General features: G+C 37.6%; 2 protein-coding genes across 38 annotated transcripts; both read right to left on the bottom strand.

Annotated features, from left to right (window-relative positions):
- Positions 1–711: 711 nt before the first annotated feature.
- LOC18446203 (uncharacterized) lies at positions 712–9517 on the bottom strand. Of its 30 annotated transcripts, none has more exons than XR_016041916.1 (9): positions 9172–9517; positions 8189–8326; positions 6940–7920; positions 6268–6544; positions 3040–3107; positions 2255–2890; positions 1958–2098; positions 1454–1759; positions 712–1302 (listed from the first exon to the last, which is right to left on the bottom strand). XR_016041916.1 is itself a non-coding variant. In XM_088848665.1 (8 exons), exons 1-8 carry the CDS (start codon positions 9283–9285, stop codon positions 1515–1517), a joined length of 2688 nt encoding a protein of 895 aa, XP_088704791.1. In that variant the 5' UTR covers positions 9286–9517; the 3' UTR covers positions 712–1514. The 30 variants fall into 30 exon arrangements, 14 of the variants coding, with proteins under 14 accessions (XP_088704791.1, XP_088704796.1, XP_088704790.1 ...); XR_016041915.1 differs by having other exon boundaries at positions 1431–1759; XR_016041908.1 differs by having other exon boundaries at positions 1454–1871.
- A 1729-nt stretch (positions 9518–11246) lies between these two features.
- Positions 11247–17006, bottom strand: LOC110008272 (uncharacterized). 8 transcript variants are annotated; one of them, XR_016041926.1, is made up of 5 exons: positions 16572–17005; positions 15241–15720; positions 13394–14798; positions 12009–12240; positions 11247–11926 (listed from the first exon to the last, which is right to left on the bottom strand). XR_016041926.1 is itself a non-coding variant. In XM_088848675.1 (2 exons), the coding sequence occupies exon 2, from the start codon at positions 14129–14131 to the stop codon at positions 13577–13579; it is 555 nt and encodes a 184-aa protein (XP_088704801.1). In that variant the 5' UTR covers positions 14132–15720; positions 16615–17006; the 3' UTR covers positions 11247–13576. The 8 variants fall into 8 exon arrangements, 1 of the variants encoding a protein (XP_088704801.1); XR_016041923.1 differs by having other exon boundaries at positions 13394–15720; positions 16615–17006; XR_016041925.1 differs by having other exon boundaries at positions 13394–15720.
- Between the last annotated feature and the right edge of the window lie 801 nt (positions 17007–17807).

Genomic DNA, 17807 nt, shown 5'->3' on the forward strand with positions numbered 1-17807 from the left:
CCGACACAAAACCTTATGGTGCCTAGAAGCACAGTCCGACACATATTGTGGCTGGTCCGGAATAAAAATAATTTCATATTATGAGGCCCGGTCCGGCACTTTTTGCGGCCGGTTCGACCCAAAAATCTTTTGTTACCCTGGGGCCCCCAGTCCAACACATTTTGTGGCCGGTCCGGCACAAAAACCTTATGTTATTCCGAGGCTTGGTCCGGCACATTTTGTGGCCAATCCGGCACGAAAACCTTCATGCTTAAGTGAAGATCCCCGCCTCTGGTCGTCACATGTTTCTTTGATTGGCAGATCTATTAAATCTGTCAAATGCATGAAAGAGATCCCTCAACATTGTATGTTAGATATTGAAACTCCAAGCCAACTTTGACTTTATAGAACTAAAATCACATGCTAACCTATCCCAGCCGTTCCTTTCCTAAGACACCAAAATTTATCCAGACATCCTTGTTAGTTTTGTCGTTGGTACCTATGAAATCATTGATTAATTTCGGAAGTAAAATGCCATCGTGGGATTACATTATTATTCTTGGGAATGAATATACAATTTAGTCAAATATATATAGGGTCATGAGAATACTTTGGGACGCACGGTCACTTCATATATTCAAACATAGTTGGCTATCCATTGATCATTTCCCTTTCACATTACTCTAAATGCAACACACGGTCATCTCCCTCAATTTCATAACATTTATGCAATTTGAGCAAGAACACCAAATTTTCCATCAAACTACATAAAATAAATCAAAATACAGATCTTTTTTCATTCTAGAAGTTTGACATAGTCAAATTGCTACAAAGTACATATCCAACTACAGAGACATCAAGTTCCAAATCTATAAGAGACCCATAACTATACAAGATGTTCTTCTTCAGTTCCTCCACCGCATAAATTTCTTGGCCAACTAAGTACACCATTCCCCTTCACAATGGGTTCACGAGCAGGCTCTCCCTCCTGACCGGTCCGGGGGGCCATTATATGTCCCCCACTTCTTGGCCGAAAATTCCATCTCGGTTCCTCATGCATAGCAAGACGGTGGACCTAATACCGGTCTTCTCTTATCTTTGTTCTCCTCTCATCGTTCTCCTCAACTTCACTCTCCTTTCCTCCATTTTGCTCATCACCATCCTCTTCGCTTTCACTCTCCTCTACTCCATCCCCAGATCTCGTTGTTTCCTCTACACATGTCTCTACCGCTGTGTTCTTTAGTAATAATTCACAGGTCACAACTACATAACGCTTGGAATCCCCTGCTAGAACTTCATCTTGAAATGCAGCTTCTAGCATCTCTATACAGGTATGTTGTTGCAATTACATCAATACTTATATAATTACAAGACAAACGAGATTGGGAAAATTTGATTGAATACATAATAGAACTTAAACGTGTAATGAAATCCATAACCAAATAATTTACCCATCTTTTGTCGTGATCATCACCTCTAGGGCATTGTCTAGGTGATCGCGATCGCGATTGGGAGCAGGTGGGGTTATTGATATACTAGGGTGTAAAACGATTGTACCATGCCATATACTCTTTTGTAGGCAACCCCCCATTTATATCGATGACAGCTTCAATAATATTGTGTTGTCTTTCGTGCCAATCCCTAATCTCCACGCTCAACTCATCCTTCCAACTTGTGGGGTGCACGCCAACCTTTTCCCTCCTATCCCACTTCAAAGGTTCAGCAGGAATCCCTTGTGCCTTCCCAAATTGCCGAAGCATGCGATCGGGCATGTAATACTCTGCTATATTGAAACTTATTAGGAATGATCGGCACAATGCGGTTTCCTTATTGATTTCGTTTAATGTTTTGTAGTCCTCTTCTTGGGACTCCTCATATGGTTCCCAATTCACCTTAAGAAAAAATGTATGCCACAATAAGAACTTATATAAATATATGATTCGTAAGTAAACAACAAAAATACAATGACACCACTAACCAGTATAACTGTGAGGTTTTCAAACACTTTGTATGGGTCTTTCTGGCGCGGTTGTTTAACCCACGCGCAAGCTCTAGCCATTCTCGAATTCATTTGTATCGGCTTGGGGTGTAGAGCTATAAAGTGCTCATAGATCCAACACTACACCAAACATGGACAAAAAAATCTAAAAGCTATAAGCCACCAAGACATGCAGAAAAAAAGAAGTAAGAACCTAGAAAATGGCTTAACTCTTTATATAGTGAAAATTACACTCTTTATATAGTGAAAATTACATTTTATATAGTGAAAAATTACCTGAAGCAAGGTTGCTGACCCACTAAAATGCACCGTCTCCCCATCCACAACTTTAGATAAAGACCGATATAAGAAAGCAAGGGCTGCGGCACCCCATGCGTACTTCCCTGCTGTATCGAAGTCGTGAAACAACTGGAGGTAAATTGCAAGAGTTGTTCCTTTAGATGAGTCGGCAAATATAGTTGTGCCAACCAAATAAAGGAGATAGGCACGTGTGTATTGCACCAATTGCAATTTGCTATACCCTTTAGGTAATTGCCCAAACCTCTTCCTCAACCAAGTATGCTTAATCCTCATCAATTTTTTCTCTGTGGGGCAATCACCCAGATACCCTTTAATGAAATCCCTATAATTTTCAGGCCTGATACCTGTTACAGGCTCACCTGTCACAGGTATATGTAAAATCCTCCATACATCATATAAAGTTGGACCCATCTCCCCAATGTTTAGGTGAGCAGTATTTGTCTGTGTACACCATGTCTTTATGAAGGCCATCAACAGCTTGCAATCGACATTGAAGACCCCAATATCCATCAATGAGCCCAAGCCAGTCTTTCTGATCAGCTCTACTTGTCGCCGATCAAGCTTCCATAATGATAGGGCTTTAGTGGATTCATCGATACGAATGATCTTTTTCTTCTGACATGAAATTCATTAGTATAATAAGTAGTCATTGTAGACAATGTAAGAACATTAAAAAAATATAAATTTAATAATATGATAAAAATCTAAATTACAAAGAGCAGCAACTAAATTAATTAGATGAAAATAAGAACATGTCGTACCTCTCCTTGATCCCCAGACGAGGTGGATGAGCCATATGGTCCTCCTGTACGGTTTATGCCTTGCATTGCTAGATTTCACATTTATAAAGATGACAAGATATAATATCAATCTAGAATCAGAAACGTTGAAGTACAATATTAAGATTCGACAAAAACATCATCCATAAATAATATTAGTATGTCACTAGTAAATTTATTGAAATATACATATGTATGCCATTAATCTAATAAAATAAGAGAGAGAACCTCTGTCGTGTAGCTAACATTAATAGATAAATAGTGATAATGAACACGAGTAAAACATGATTAAACTAAATTCCTATATGATGGAATCCTTAATTTGATATAAACAAAAAATATAGAACTAAGTGAGATAAAATAAATATAAAATTCAACATATAAAAAATATAGAACTATGTGAGAAAAGAAAACGTAAAATTCTACATATCATAGATACCTGGGCAGAGAACCAAATTCAAGAAAAATCAGGAAATGGAGAATTAAAAAATAATATTTGGAGAACCCAAATAGAAATCAAGTTCCTGAATGTGTTCATGTCCAAAACAACTCTTCAAACAAATATTAATAAAATAAGAATATTTATCTATCATGAATATCAACAACATAAGTCATGTCCAAAATATCTCTTCAAGCAATAATTAGTAAAGTAAGGACGTTATACAGGTTCTTAGTTAGTCGAAAGAGTCAAATACAATTCTCTCTCTCTCTCTCTCTCTCTCACACACACACACAAAAACAAAAACCATGTTATTAGGTTCGTGTGGAAGTAGAAAGAGTACAAATGCAGTAAAGGTGAAAGCATACTCAGTTCATGTTAGCATAGCAAGAGCATGGCAATGTATGTAATGGTATATTAAGGAGAAGACATACATGTATTTGTAATATGTCCACCAATGGAATTAGTGGTGTTACAATTTCACATAGAACTTGGGATATTCAAAGCATTTGTTGTATCTACACATGATTGTGACTTTCAGTTTACAGTTCTCTCTCTCTCTCTCTCTCTCTCTCTCTCTATATATATATATATATATATATATATATATATATATATGGGAAAAGATCCTGTACGCTTATAGGCGTACAACTACAGTAAACACGAATGGCCCAGATTCAATTTGAGCCATTCTGTAGCCGATCTGACGATCAAGGATGTCCGGTAGTGTTTGAATTTTAATTTTATTTCTACAAATCCAAATCACTTGAAATTTTAGGCGTGTGTTCTTCAAAAAATATTTAAAAAAAATAAAATAAAATAAATTGACCAAAATGCCCCCGAAAAGTTTTGAGGGTATTTTGATCAATTTTTTCACGAATTATTTGTTTTATATTTTTATTAGGTGCACCTTGATAAGAAGAACACATGCCTAAAATTTCAAGTAATTTGGATTTGTAGAAAAAAAATAAAAATTTAAACACGAAATGAGGTTGTGATTGTTAGATCGGCCACAGAATAGCCTAAATTCAATCTGGGCCATTCGCATATGGGCGTACAATAGTGACTCCCTATATATATATATATATATATAAAACAACAAACAATCAAGTAAATGCATTTGTATATACCATCTAAACCAATAATTACAGAAGGAAATCTTTGATCTTTGTCTTTCTCACTCAACAATAAAGAAAGAAGAATCTGTCTCTCTCTCAAATGACAACTAAGATCGTAGAATTTCCAATGTCTTTAGTATCCAATAAAATTTCTATTGTTTCCCTCAGAAACAATGATAAGAATATCTTGGGCTAACTATGTAAATCTAAGCTCGTAATTAGAGTCAACTCATTTGCCAACTGAGTTAGCCATAATCATACAATATATCAAGGAACTAATATTATTATATAAATACTAAGTTAAGAATGATTCCAATGGATGATAAACTGGTTATCTGCGTCAGGAAATTTGTTTCCTAGACTTGTTTTATGAGGAAAAAAAGGGCAGAGGGTTGCAGGGGAGAAGAGAGAGTGAGAGAGAGCCGTTTGTTTCATTGACTCAACCTACAGAGAGAAAGAGAAGGTTGAGGGTTTGAGACTTTTGACTTTCAAGAGAGAAGAAGATACGATTGGTTCCCCCATATCTCGACATGTATGCACAATTTGACAATGAAGAGGAAAAGCAGGCAGAGATATCGATCGATAAAGAGATAGCTATGAAATCGTACCTTCTTTCTATACTCAGATCGAGTTTGACGAGAGAGATCGATATGTTTTTGGGTTCACGCACCCTCCTATTTCCTTCCTTTTCTCCCACGCTCTCTCGTTTCCTTCTTCTCCTTCTCTCTCTGTCTCAAACAAGCCATCCCTCCTTCCCCTCTTCCTTCTGCTCTCAGTCTCTCTCTCTCTCTCTCTCTCCTTCCTCTTCTCTCTCTCAAGCGGGCGTCGTTCTCCCAACCTTTTTTTCTGTTTTGCGGCTTTCTCTTTCTCTCTATTATGGGGAACTTTGAAGGACTACTAATTGAGCCCGTAACCCTCAAAATGTAACATTTAAGTGGGATGATCTCAGCCGCCCATTTAAATTGGATGGCTGGGAAGGAAGGGGAGCATAGTGGTTATATGCTGTAGGGGAAACATAGAAAGCTTTCCCCCAATATAAATAAAGCAACTTCTAGAGGCAGATGGCTTACAAATATTATTCCAAGGGACAACGCTTTGTAATGCAAATATAAAACATTACAAAATTTCTTGAGATCAAGCTGTAGGGCCTTTCAACTCACAATACCTTGTCAAGATGCAACATGATAGATCAAATCATTACAAGTAGCATGCAGACACTTTTTTAAGTATCCCATAACTGTCATTCAATGTCATATTTCTCCTCAGGGCCATTATCTTGATCTTTATTTTGTATAGCTGCAATTCCTTCTTATCAAGCAGGAAAATAATAATGCCCATGTATAATTATGTTGGAAGGTATCAAATACTTAATTATAACAAGCTTGGTATTAGAATTAAAATGGTTAGAAGTTCCAAATGACAGTGGAAGGCAAAGAACCACAACACTTTACCAAAATTAAAGACAAAAGAACAAAGAGAAAACAACAAAGAAAATGCGATTTCAATTTTCCACTCTGCACAATACGATAGGAAATTAATTCAGTGATGTCTATGTCTTTTCCTAGAGAGACAAAGGTGCAAAATAGGAAAGAAATTAGGGCTCTCAATGTCTCTTCCTAGCTATTGTCTCCAGAACTCCAACTCGAGAGTTACCTTGATCCTTGGGCTGCAAGGCCGAGCCATGTAGTCCACTAGTGGAAGATCCAGTCCCTTGGTGGCCACTTAAGGGAGCTTGGACAAGTGATGGAGCCTTCAGGTCACCATAGACAGATGTGATCCCTTCATGTCCGAGTTCTCCTTTGGCCAACTGTGTAGAGTTCTTGAAAGAAGGCCGGCCTAGCGTTTGTGGACTAAGTTTTTGATGCTTGAGTTCATATTGTAACGCGTTCTTCTCTGCTTCAAGTCGGATTATGCGGTTCCTAGCAAATTCCTGGATAAGCAAGATTTGCAAATGAAAAAGCCACTCGAACAAGTGAAAGTTTACCACACACCATCCAATTTCAATGGACAATCATAGTTCTAAGTACTATGGGATTTCAGTAGTCGTTGGAATATTATTAGGTTAATAGATTAGTATGATATGATCCATATGATCATGATAATGATACATTCATAAGAGTCGTCATCATCCAATCAATGATTGAACGGTGATTGATGGAGATTAGATCATACAAATGAATAATGAGAAGTTTAGTGGGACCCAATTTCTTTTCAACTTCCAACCTATTCATTGGGCGGTGATGGCTCCTATGACCATGTCTTAAGATGACCATACGGATCATACTATACGTTTTGAATAATAAAAGGAAAAGAGAGGAAACTCACCAGCTGTCTCTGGTTCGTACTATCTGTAGCTTTCATAGCTAACACCTCAGCTTGTGCCGCCTGTTTCTGAGAGTATGCATCCTTAGCCTCTGCCTGTGCCCTCAACACCTCTGCTTGTGTCGCCTCTGACTGACTCTGCAATGCCTTAACCTCAGCTTGTGCCCTCAAAGCCTCAGCTTGTGCTCCCAATAGCTGATATCGCATCTCTTTAACTGCTGCCTCAGCCCTTGAGGCCTCTATTCGTGCCTCCTCTCTCTTATGACATGCCTCCTTGGCCTCCTTTCTTGCCCTTGAGGCCTCCTTCAATGCCATTGAAGCCTCAGCTTGTGCTGCCCCAATCTTGCGTAATGCCTTCTTAACCTCCGCTTGCGCTCTCAAAGCCTCTGGTGTCCTAAGGTTTGCCTCTTTAACCTCGCAGTGTTCCTTAGAGGGCTGGCCCTTTGGCTCATCTATCTTACTAGTAGCCCCATTAGGCTCGGCTTGTGCCCTCAAGGCCTCGGCTGTTGCCACCTCTAGTTGAAGGCGTAGCTCCTTAACCTCAGCTTCTGCCGTTAATGCATTTGTGTGCTCCGCCTCTATTTGATGGTTGGCCTCCTCTAAACTTTGGCGCAAAGAGGCAATTTGGTCTAGAGCTTCATCCAAGGCTGCATTCTTCTCCGAGGCCCTCATTGTAACCCTCATAGCCATACCATCCAAGGCCACATCAAACATTTTAGCATCCTCTACCATAGAAGCAAAAGCATTGTCATTCGTTGCAGCCCATTCTGATGATGCAGCAATGGCGACTTTCCTCTTTGTTTTCCTTGTCTCCTGTGTTGTTTCCAAATCGACTTCATGCCTCTCGCTGCTAATAGTGGACTTCAGAGCGGTCACCCTCTCACTTAAAGAGCAGAGATCATTATCCAAACAATGAAAGGACATGCTTAAATCAGAGTCAATGGATTCATTGGAACCAACCCCATGAATTACATATGCTGAAGGCTGCAAATCACACAGAGTAATGAGTTAGCACAAGGGATAGTAATCTTTTAGCTTCATCATGTCTAGCTTAAGTCAATTAAAACAAAGACATGTATTTGCCAAAAGGACAAACACCAGTTACTAATGTCAAAGGAAATCAACATAGAGAAAAATTGTAAATAGTAGATATTAATAAACATAAAGAATCAACATAAAGCAGATGAAACAAGAAAAAATCCACTTATGAAAATAACACAGAGCGCAAGAATGGAAGACATAAATAACCAACTTGAGGTGGCTTTGGTTCCCCCTGTCCCTTCATGGCCACTGTTTCACCTGAGCAAATTGCACTTTGATTTGGATGTCCTTGCAAAGCATCTCTTACCAAACCATTTGAACCATGTGATGGTTCCCGTGACAAACAACTCTACAACCATTCAGAAATCAGGATGCTTATATGAAAACTGTTTTCATGACCAAATACCGAAAAAAGAAAAGAAGGAAACAAATGGACTTCATGAAAATGCTTTAACACCCAAAGAAAAACATGAAACTCACCGTAGATTATTACTGTTTCTTCTTTGGTGTTCCATATAAAGAAACTCCATAAAAAACCAATTTCATGGCTACTCACACGAATGAAAATGAATTTTCCAACAGTAGTGCAGTTAAACTACTGAGAAACTAACTATGCAACGATATCTACCATACGAAAACCAAATTTATGGTTTTTCTAAAAATAATGAAGATGAATTTCATAATTGTTTACAATAATTATTAAACCAAATTCATGGTTGAATGGAAATGCAGATAATAAAAGAAGCCACATTGATTAGAACAGTAAACGAAATACAAAGCTCATCATTCACCAAACTAAAACCCATATTCATTTTAGTTTTCAGCGGCCATGAAATTTACAATGCTAAAAATCAAAATAGAACAAACATAAATAAACATAAAACACCTTCTATATCAACAAAATCAGCAAAGTTACAAAAGAAGAGAGCCACTGCAACAAATTACAAAACCTACAAAACCATAGACAGAGAAACGAAAACAAATAGAACAATCGAAAGAAAATGCTTCAAAATTAAAAAATAAAAATCAGAAAAACAACGGGATCTTTTTTAAATGAGGCTTCTTATTATATAAATAGGCAGAGCATGTCGACAAAATTATCGGTCATTTTAGCAAAAATAATCCATGGAAAAAATACAGTGGAACTTTCAATAGCATATAAAACACCCAACAAAACACAAGAGAATAAAAGACCTGATTTTTATAGCTGCTCTCTTTAATCAAGGTGTGCTTCAAGGAATCTGGATTTTTAGGGCTTCCATAACTCTCTTTCTTCTTCTTCTTCTTCCTTTCATCTCCATTTCCCATATCTACTACTGGTCTCAAACCCTAAATTTTGAACTGATCCCGATCTTTAAGACTTGACACTGTTAAAACTTGACACGATTTATATCGAAATTCCCTTGATCTCTCTCACTGAAGCCCTAGTTTCTAAACCCATTTCCCCATTTTCATTAAAACGGAGCTCCATGATTTACCTTGGGGAAATTTACACAAATGATCGTCTGAGAAAAAGAAAGCCAAAAAACATATGTTACATGGAATGTCCATTTGTGTGAGCGTTTAATATATGAACTTTGAAAAGATATATGTACAAGTTTTTCGTGGAAAAGTATATTTACACGAAAATTGTCTCATACGGGCTGCACTGCATCACTACTTATGCAAGCATCCATTTATTTAAAATGGATGCAAGTGTTTCATATAAAAACAATAGAAACTAACGGTCTCAATGTTTTTTTTTTAAAATTATTATTTCTAATTTTTATTTTTTCATATCATGATAATCAAGTTAAAAAATCCATCACAAAAATAGATTTATTAAAAAACTCACATTTCAACATATACAGGCTTCACCGTATAGAAACCGGGTCCTTATTTATACATCCCCTTAATTACTGTCATTAAAAAAACTCTTCTTAATTTTTGTTTATTACGTGTATTTTTTTTTTCATCATTTTTCGTTTTATTCTTAATTTACCATAACTTTGGATCTTCTTTGAATTTCCGCTTTGGATTTTGAAGGTATAAGTAAGGCTTTACTATTTCTTTCTTTTTTTCACAAATATAGCACCACTGCATTTTATTTTTTTAAATCCTAAGTCAAGTGCCTTTATAAATTGGGATTTTAAAGACCTCAAGTGTGGCTCAATTTCTATTGTTTATTTTGCTAAAGTATCAAGATATTCAATATTTGGAGTCATAAATAACTTTTTTATAGAACAAAATAGAACATGATTTCGGATCACCAAAATCCAAAGTCATAAAATCCCTTTCTAACTTCATATCTTGAACACCCAAAAAGTGATTGTAGATTAAGAATAACATGAAAAAAACAAAAAAAAAAAAAGATAAATAAAAAGGTATGCAAGTAATAGACAAAAATTAGGGAGGGTCTTTTTAATAAAGTTATAAATACATAAATTTCTTTTTTTCATTTTGTGTGTATGCAAATCTTTTTTTTAGAATTTCTCATCCATATTATCAGACAAATTGTCTATTTTTTTTTTGTCAATCAGAGTTTTTATCGAGAAAAAGATAGTGCATATCATTAGAGACAATTATCACTAATTGCATCAAAAAATCATGACAAAAGATCACAAGTACCACAAATAATAAAAAAATTGAGTTTACTTTTTGATAAGCAAATATATTTTTATCGAACAATGTAAATACTAAAACAACTATCTATGTACATTCCGTGTGATGATATAACGATAAGATTTTAGTCCTATCTTTAAAAGCTATTTATCTTAGACAAGGGCCAAACAATCCCTCAACACTCATCTGGACATACTCCAATCTCATCTAGAGATAACCCACTAAACTTTTTTCGCCCTAGGTATCTTAAGTTTTTCCAAACCCAATTGGCCGAACACATCGAATCTAATCCGAGTATAAACAAATCACATTTGTGTAATATGATCTACAAGATGACCACTCTCACTAAGTTATACTCATACAAGCTCTCATAATGTTTTTAAATACCACATAAACCCCACGGTTGCTGTCGAAAGAGATTCCAAACCCACCATTTTACCCTTGAGGCTTGCTCATATTTTTTATGAAATTTCGAACAGCATATTCGTATCTCTTGGACACATATTTCGAACAGCATATTAGTATCTCTTGGACACATATTTGGTGGGAGGCCAAATCTGTAGCTGATGCCCTCGCTAAGGAGGGTTAACATCGTTGGCTAAGGGAAGGGCGCATTGACACGATTGGGCCACGTGGCTTCCTTGATACATTTGTCATTTCAGTAGATATATAGAATTTTTGTTACTAGTTCACTATCTTGGAAATCTTTGTATACTGCCCCCATTGATGGGTTTGTACATGTTCTTTTCTCCTTAATACAAAGTCAAGTTCTCTCAAGGAAAAAAAGAAAAAAAAAAAAAAAACGTGTTGGGCTGGTTTGACCCCATCGGGCCAGCCCGAGCCCAGCCTTGGTCTCGCCTGGCTGGTCAGGGGCAAAATAAAAAACAAAAAAGCAAAAGAAAAAGAAAAAACAAAAGAAAATAAAGGGCTGAGGCGGGCTGGCCCTCAGGCCATAGTTTGTGGCTCAGGCCATACTTTTCTAGGGCCGGGCCGCCCGACCCATTGCCAGCCCTATGTACAATATATGATTGACATACGAAATTCGGCAAAACTGTCAACGAAATGGGGAAATATGCCACCTTCAAGCAAGATGGTACTTTGGACTGTGTCATGTCATAACCGAAGGCTACATCCACCATCTTCTCCTGCTAATGGATGGTCGAAAGTTGAATCGAATATTAGACTTACCTGGTTCAACGTGTCTGTCTACATGCAATGCAATTCAATCTCCAACCAACCAAAAAAAGATGTGGTTAATCTTCTCCTTGTCTCCTTGTCTCTTCCCAAAGAAAGAGGACTCAAAACCGATATATTCTACTTGTTCATCCTCGAAGTCACCTTGATCCTCCTGCAATTTAGGATCTGATTCTGGTAAAATGGCAATGAAGGGACTAAAACCTTTGGTAAAATGACAATGAAGGGACTAAAACCTTGGTTTCACTCGGAAGATGAAACCCTTTCCTTAGTCGTATTCGGTCGTGAGTGTAGTATGCCTTGATCTATCCCAGACATTGAAATAGTCTGACCTCTTGAATTGATATTCATTCTATCCCTTGAGCAATCAAGAGTACAATGTAATGCTAAGATCTCGTCCTTGAGTTGGCCAATAAGGGTGAGGTGGTCTATCCAACTCACCCACGTTGCCTGGCTCTTGGCATTCTCCTGCACAAAAATATATAGAGAGAGGGGGGGATTTCTCAAGTTGGTAAGGTAGTTCAATGCCAAATTTTAAGAAGTTCATCTGATTTTATTCGAGCAGCCTGCCTCAAGCCAAGTACTGGCCATCTTGAAAATAGAAGCTTGACTTTTCAGTGGTTTACCTGTTTCAATCCTTGAATTATACATGCGTAAAATTATCTATCAAATAAGGGAAACTATCCTACAACCTTTAAGATCATGTTAACTAGGTGGGCACAAGTTCATCACCATTCCATCAATTGGTTCAACAGTGATGGAGGGTGAGACAAGCAACTAAACTAGTGACCTATCTTGTGGGTACCAATTGCCTCCATCACAGCACAAAACGGTATGGAACTGTGATGGCCCTTAATATCAAATACTACCATGATCAAATAAGTTATAGCATACTTCCTTCGGAAATTGTAGAATGCAATGAATAAATTTTGGAAAATTGCGTAAAACCCCCCAAACCAAATATGGATTTTCTAGACATTTTACCCCAGCCCAACTTTTTCTAACATATTTTTCCCCAAAACAAACGTTTTTAGCTAATACCCCCAATACACACTTTTTTTTGACAAAAATACCGAGCGGTCCAACGTTTAAAAGAGGCGGTCTCTCGTTTAAAAGAAGAGACGGCCCGATCTGGCATCTTGAAAGGGCAGTCCGGCATTTTAAAGTGGGGGTACGGAAGTGACTAGTCTGGCATTGTACAAGTGCGGTCCGGCGTTTCCTTTCCAAAAATGATTTGTTAAGGCCGAGAAGGGTATTTTCTCAAAAAAAATGAATTTTTTATATTGTATTAACTAAAAAAATTTGGTTTTGGCAAAAATATGTTAGGAAAAATTAGGCTGGGGTAAAGTGCCTAGGAAGTCTATATTTGGGGGTTTTAAGCAAATTTTCCCATAAATTTTCATATCCTTTTATTACTCTTTTCTTATTTTTCACCCCACATGAATAAACCAACAAAAGAATATGAAAAAGATTTTGGCTCAAGTGATATACCCAGTTCCCCAACCCCGATTGTTTTTTATAATATCCCACTTTCACCTCAATTTCGACTGTGCATAAATAGCCTAAATGGTAAGAAAATGAGTGAAAGAAGACTCGCAAGCTCCCTTGCAAGTCTATTAACCTCATTTTTTGCCCTCAATGCCTCCTCTAGCGCAGCTTCCATCTGACAATGAGCCTCCATGACCTCAGCCCGTGCCTTCCATACTTCTGCTTGTGCCTCTTCTCTCTCACTTGCGCTTTCTTAACCTTGTCCTGTGCCTTCAAGGTCTCTGCTTGCACTGCCTCTATCTCACATTTTGCCTCCTCAATCTTGCTTTGCGCCATCAAGGGCCTCCATCTCCTCTAGTTGACTCTGTGCCTCTTTGACCTTGGCTCGAGCCCTCAGGGCATCAGCTCGTGCCACTTCTAAATGTGAGCGCAGCTCGTTGACCTCAGCTTTTGCCCTCAAAGCCTCTATTTGTGTTGCCTTTAAACGATGGTGAGCCCCCTCAACCTCGAATTGAGCCCCTGTTGCCCCCACTTGCGCCGCCTCTTCTAGCTTCTTAACCTTGGCTTGTGCCCTTGATGCCTCTTCTTGAGCTGCCTCAATCATAAGACCCATCTTCTTAACCTTGGATTTTACCTTCAATGCCTCTTCCCGAGCCACATCTATCAGCATGTCCATTGCCTTAACCTTGGCATGTGCTCTTGATGCCTCCTCTTGGGATGCCTCGATTTGACAGTAAGATTCTTCAACCTTCTCGTGAGCCTTCAAGGACTCAGTTTGTGCCTCCTCTAAATGAAAACGTAGTTCCTCTACCTCTGCCCGTGCCCTGGATGCCACTTCTTGTGCCTTTTCTAAGTTAATGCGTAGCTCCATAACCTCAGATTGGGCCCTTGAGTCCTCGACTAATGCAACCTCTTCTCATGATTTGCCTCCTTAGCCTCGGCTTGCACCCTCAATGCCTCTGCTTGCTCCCTCAAGGCCTCTGCTTGCTCCACCTCTATCCTACTACGGTGCATGTCTTCGAATTTCTCTCCTACTACGGTGCATGTCTTCGAATTTCTCCCGAATCCAAGAGGCCTCTGCTCGTGATGCCATTTCCTGAAAGTCGGCTTCCTTAGCCTCCTTGTGTGCCCGCAATGCCTCTGATCTCACCATATCTATCTCACACTCAGCCTTCTTCAAAAACTTGAGGAAAGTAGTGGCATGCTTTTGAGATGCTTCTAAGGCAGCCTCCTTCTCTTTGACCCACTTTCTCACACCCGCAATGCATCAGTCATTGTGACCTTTGCTTCCAACTTGGCAATGAGCGCGTCACTCTTGGCATTCTCTTCAATTAATGCGTCCCTCTTTGTAGCATCCATACTGTCTGCCCTCTTCATATCCTCGTCATGTCTCTTGCATGACTCCATTTCAATTATTATCTGCCGTAGTTGACAGTAATTGTCATGAGACTTTTTGAAGCAACAAATGAGTGTGTCTATACAGTTCCATCTTCCATATGGCCATGTCGGGTGGATATCAATCTGGAAGCATCTGACGCCTGCAAATGAGAGCAGGAGAATAATAAACAGAAAAGGAATAATAATGTGAGTAACAAGGAGAAATAACCTTTAAGCATTAAGCTGGGTTAGGTCAGTTACAATGAGGTCCTTTAATTCGCAAAAACACAGACAGTTACTAATATCATGTGAAATTGACATAAGGGTATGTATCCAATGGACTATGGATAACCATGGTCCATTGTGCGCATGTCCATCTCATGAAATGATGGGAAGTGGTGGAGAGAGTGAGTGGGGCCACCAAGGCAATTTAGATCCTGTTCTTCTCCCTCCGTCCCTCTCTCTCTCTCTCTCTCTCTTTTCTCTCTCTCTCTTTCTCTCTCTCTCTCACACACACACACCTGCTCAAACCTCAGAAATATTGGAGCTACCAAGATGAGATACCAATAGATAACACACACACACACACACACATTCACACACCTGCTCGAACCTCAGAAATATTGGAGCTACAAAGATGAGATACCAATAGATAACAAAGGACCACCACTATGTAGGTCAATCATGTTCTGTCTCCTGTCCATCCATGAATTTGTTCATTGATGGCCATATGATCAACAAACTATAGTCCATCGGATAGTATTATACCTTCTCAACATCACAATCTCTCAAAGCAAATGATGAAATACAGATAACAAAAGGAATCAACACAAAGAAAAAGAAAATGATCTCAATAAGCTTAAGTGGCTCTGTTTCTATATATCCTTCCATGTATGGTGCCCCACTCTCTACAATTGAGCGAGGTGATTGAGAAGGGTCATATTGAGTTACAGGAGAAAGATCAGCTTCTTTTGATCACCCTGGTCGCATATCTTCTTTCCTGGTAAATTTAGCAGCATGTTCTTCTTGGGGTTTAGATGGAGATGTTCTCAAAAGAGCAGCTAGTGACTCTCCATTAACGAGCTGAAATAAGGTAATTTAAGTTTAGGCACTATATACTAAAAACTCATCCAAAAACACCCCAAAAAGTAATTTAACTGAGAGGCCATTAAAACAGTGATAATTCCCCTTGTAAGACAAATAAAATCAATGGAGAAGGTCATCAAAATTATTCTGAAGAAATAATCCAGTTTCATAACACTATTCAGGAGAAACAGTGATGAATCCTTCTGTGACTATTCAAAGTCCAGAGAATGAAAAAGACTTGTAATGAAAATGAATAAACCAAACATATTGCATTAAGTAGTCAAAATCAGGGTATAAGAAACTGCACATATGACTAATTCTCAGACAAAATAAAGAAATAAATTTAACGGAAATGCATTGCCACCAAAGGTAAATATATGATATCGAAAAGCTGAAAACCCAGCCTCACGGTTATTTGGATAAATGAAAATAGCATTCCCAATGGAAAACCAGCAAATAAACTGACAAAAATCCATCGAATCTTCCATCTCAAGGATAGTTATAATATCATTTCCGATGGTCATTTAAAGAGGATCAATGACTAACTATACTTGCAAAGCTAATAACATAAAATCGGTGGAAAAACCAAAAAAATCCATTAATCATCTTCATAAAAACCCATGTCTTGATTATCCACAATGCCCATATGATAGAAAAAACAATGAAGAATACCCACATAGCCAAATTTTGAAAAAAATCATAATACACTGCTCATAAATAAATATGCATCATAAATCCAGATAAACCACCAAATACTTCAATAGCTAAAAAACACAGAAAAGAATAAGAAATACAAAAAATGCAGTGAGAATCATTAAACTTAGATAACCAATCGATTATTCACTTACAAAAACTAGAACACCTTTTAGCTCGCATTTCAATAAGAACTACCTGAGTTTCATTGCAACTCTCTACCAGAATAGTCACATTTAAGTCTGGCAAAAGGGTTTTAGGGTTTCCAGAAGCATCTCTTTTCATGCTCCTCTCTCCTTCATGAGCCATGCTTTGCAACATACAATAAAAACTCAAAAAATAAATAAAATAAAGCCGAATATTTTGGAATATTCAAAACCCTATTATTTTTATTGGTTTCACCTCGTCTTTCTCCTTTTTGCGCTGCCCACACTCTCAGACACCTACCCAAAAAACCCTAAATTTCTAACTGGTTAAAATCCAATGTTCGCATCTGTTACAAGTTAAAACCCTACATTTTGCTCGCAGGTGCGAAGTCATGGCTTCACTCTCTCTAAAACCCTTGCTAAGCATGATTAAGCCCCTGTTTGTCAAAATATTTTGTCCACAAAGTTTGTATGAGGTTGCTGCCTTTTGCATGCTAAAGAATACGGTGCACCTCCAAAAAAATCTTGTAGAAATGATCCCTCTCAAAGTTGGGAAACCTTGGAATCGATAAAAAAAAAAATGAAAATAAAAGAATTTCAACATATAAAATTTAAATAAATCTTGTAACATGACAAGGTTTTTAAGTATTTTATAGATTTTCTTGATCTGCATTATTTTTTAATTTTAATTTTCATGATTTGGGCGAAACAAATTTTCAAGTCATTTAAAGATTTTTGGGCACCGAAACTATATCGTCCCGCAAAATTTAAAAATGTGTTAAGGTCTAGGCTTCCATTCTCACCTAACACTTTAAAAAAAAGGGAAATGTTTCTATACTTTCTTTACACCATAGAAAATCTATGCTTCCCCTACCATCCAATCGTCCAATTTTGTTCGAGAGAGCTGCTCACCGTTTGATCTTAGATCCGACGTCTCAAAGTATTTTATTTTTAGTTTTTTATACAAATTGTATGAATATAAAATTTGGCACGTGCCATCTTCTCATTGGGGCGCACTTATAAAAAATATTAAAAATATTTTTTTGATAAAATATAATGACCAAAATACCCTTATATTTTCAGAGGTATTTTGATCATTTTATTTTATTAAAAATATATTTTTTATATTTTTCACTAGTGCGAGTTTAATAGAGGATTGGACCTACAAAATTTGGTATCAAAATAATTTATAAAAAAAAAAAATAGTGTAGAGACGTGACATTGTGATTGGGTCAATCTTAGCCC

Source organism: Amborella trichopoda, chromosome 10 (genome assembly GCF_054954075.1).
Source record: "Amborella trichopoda isolate Santa Cruz 75 chromosome 10, AtrichopodaSantaCruz75HAP2 v2.0, whole genome shotgun sequence".
In the NCBI taxonomy this organism is placed as follows: Eukaryota; Viridiplantae; Streptophyta; class Magnoliopsida; order Amborellales; family Amborellaceae; genus Amborella; species Amborella trichopoda.

Bases quoted from the DNA above. Each gene is read 5' to 3' on its own strand.
- LOC110008272 (XM_088848675.1), bottom strand. From the start codon at position 14,131: ATGGAGCTACGCATTAACTTAGAAAAGGCACAAGAAGTGGCATCCAGG.
- LOC18446203 (XM_020674785.2), bottom strand. From the start codon at position 9,285: ATGGGAAATGGAGATGAAAGGAAGAAGAAGAAGAAGAAAGAGAGTTAT. The intron at 8,327-9,171 runs GTCTTTTATTCT...GAATGGTTGTAG, and splicing joins AGAGCAGCTATAAAAATCAG to AGTTGTTTGTCACGGGAACC. The intron at 2,099-2,254 runs GTAATTTTTCAC...TGTTTGGTGTAG, and splicing joins GGTCAGCAACCTTGCTTCAG to TGTTGGATCTATGAGCACTT.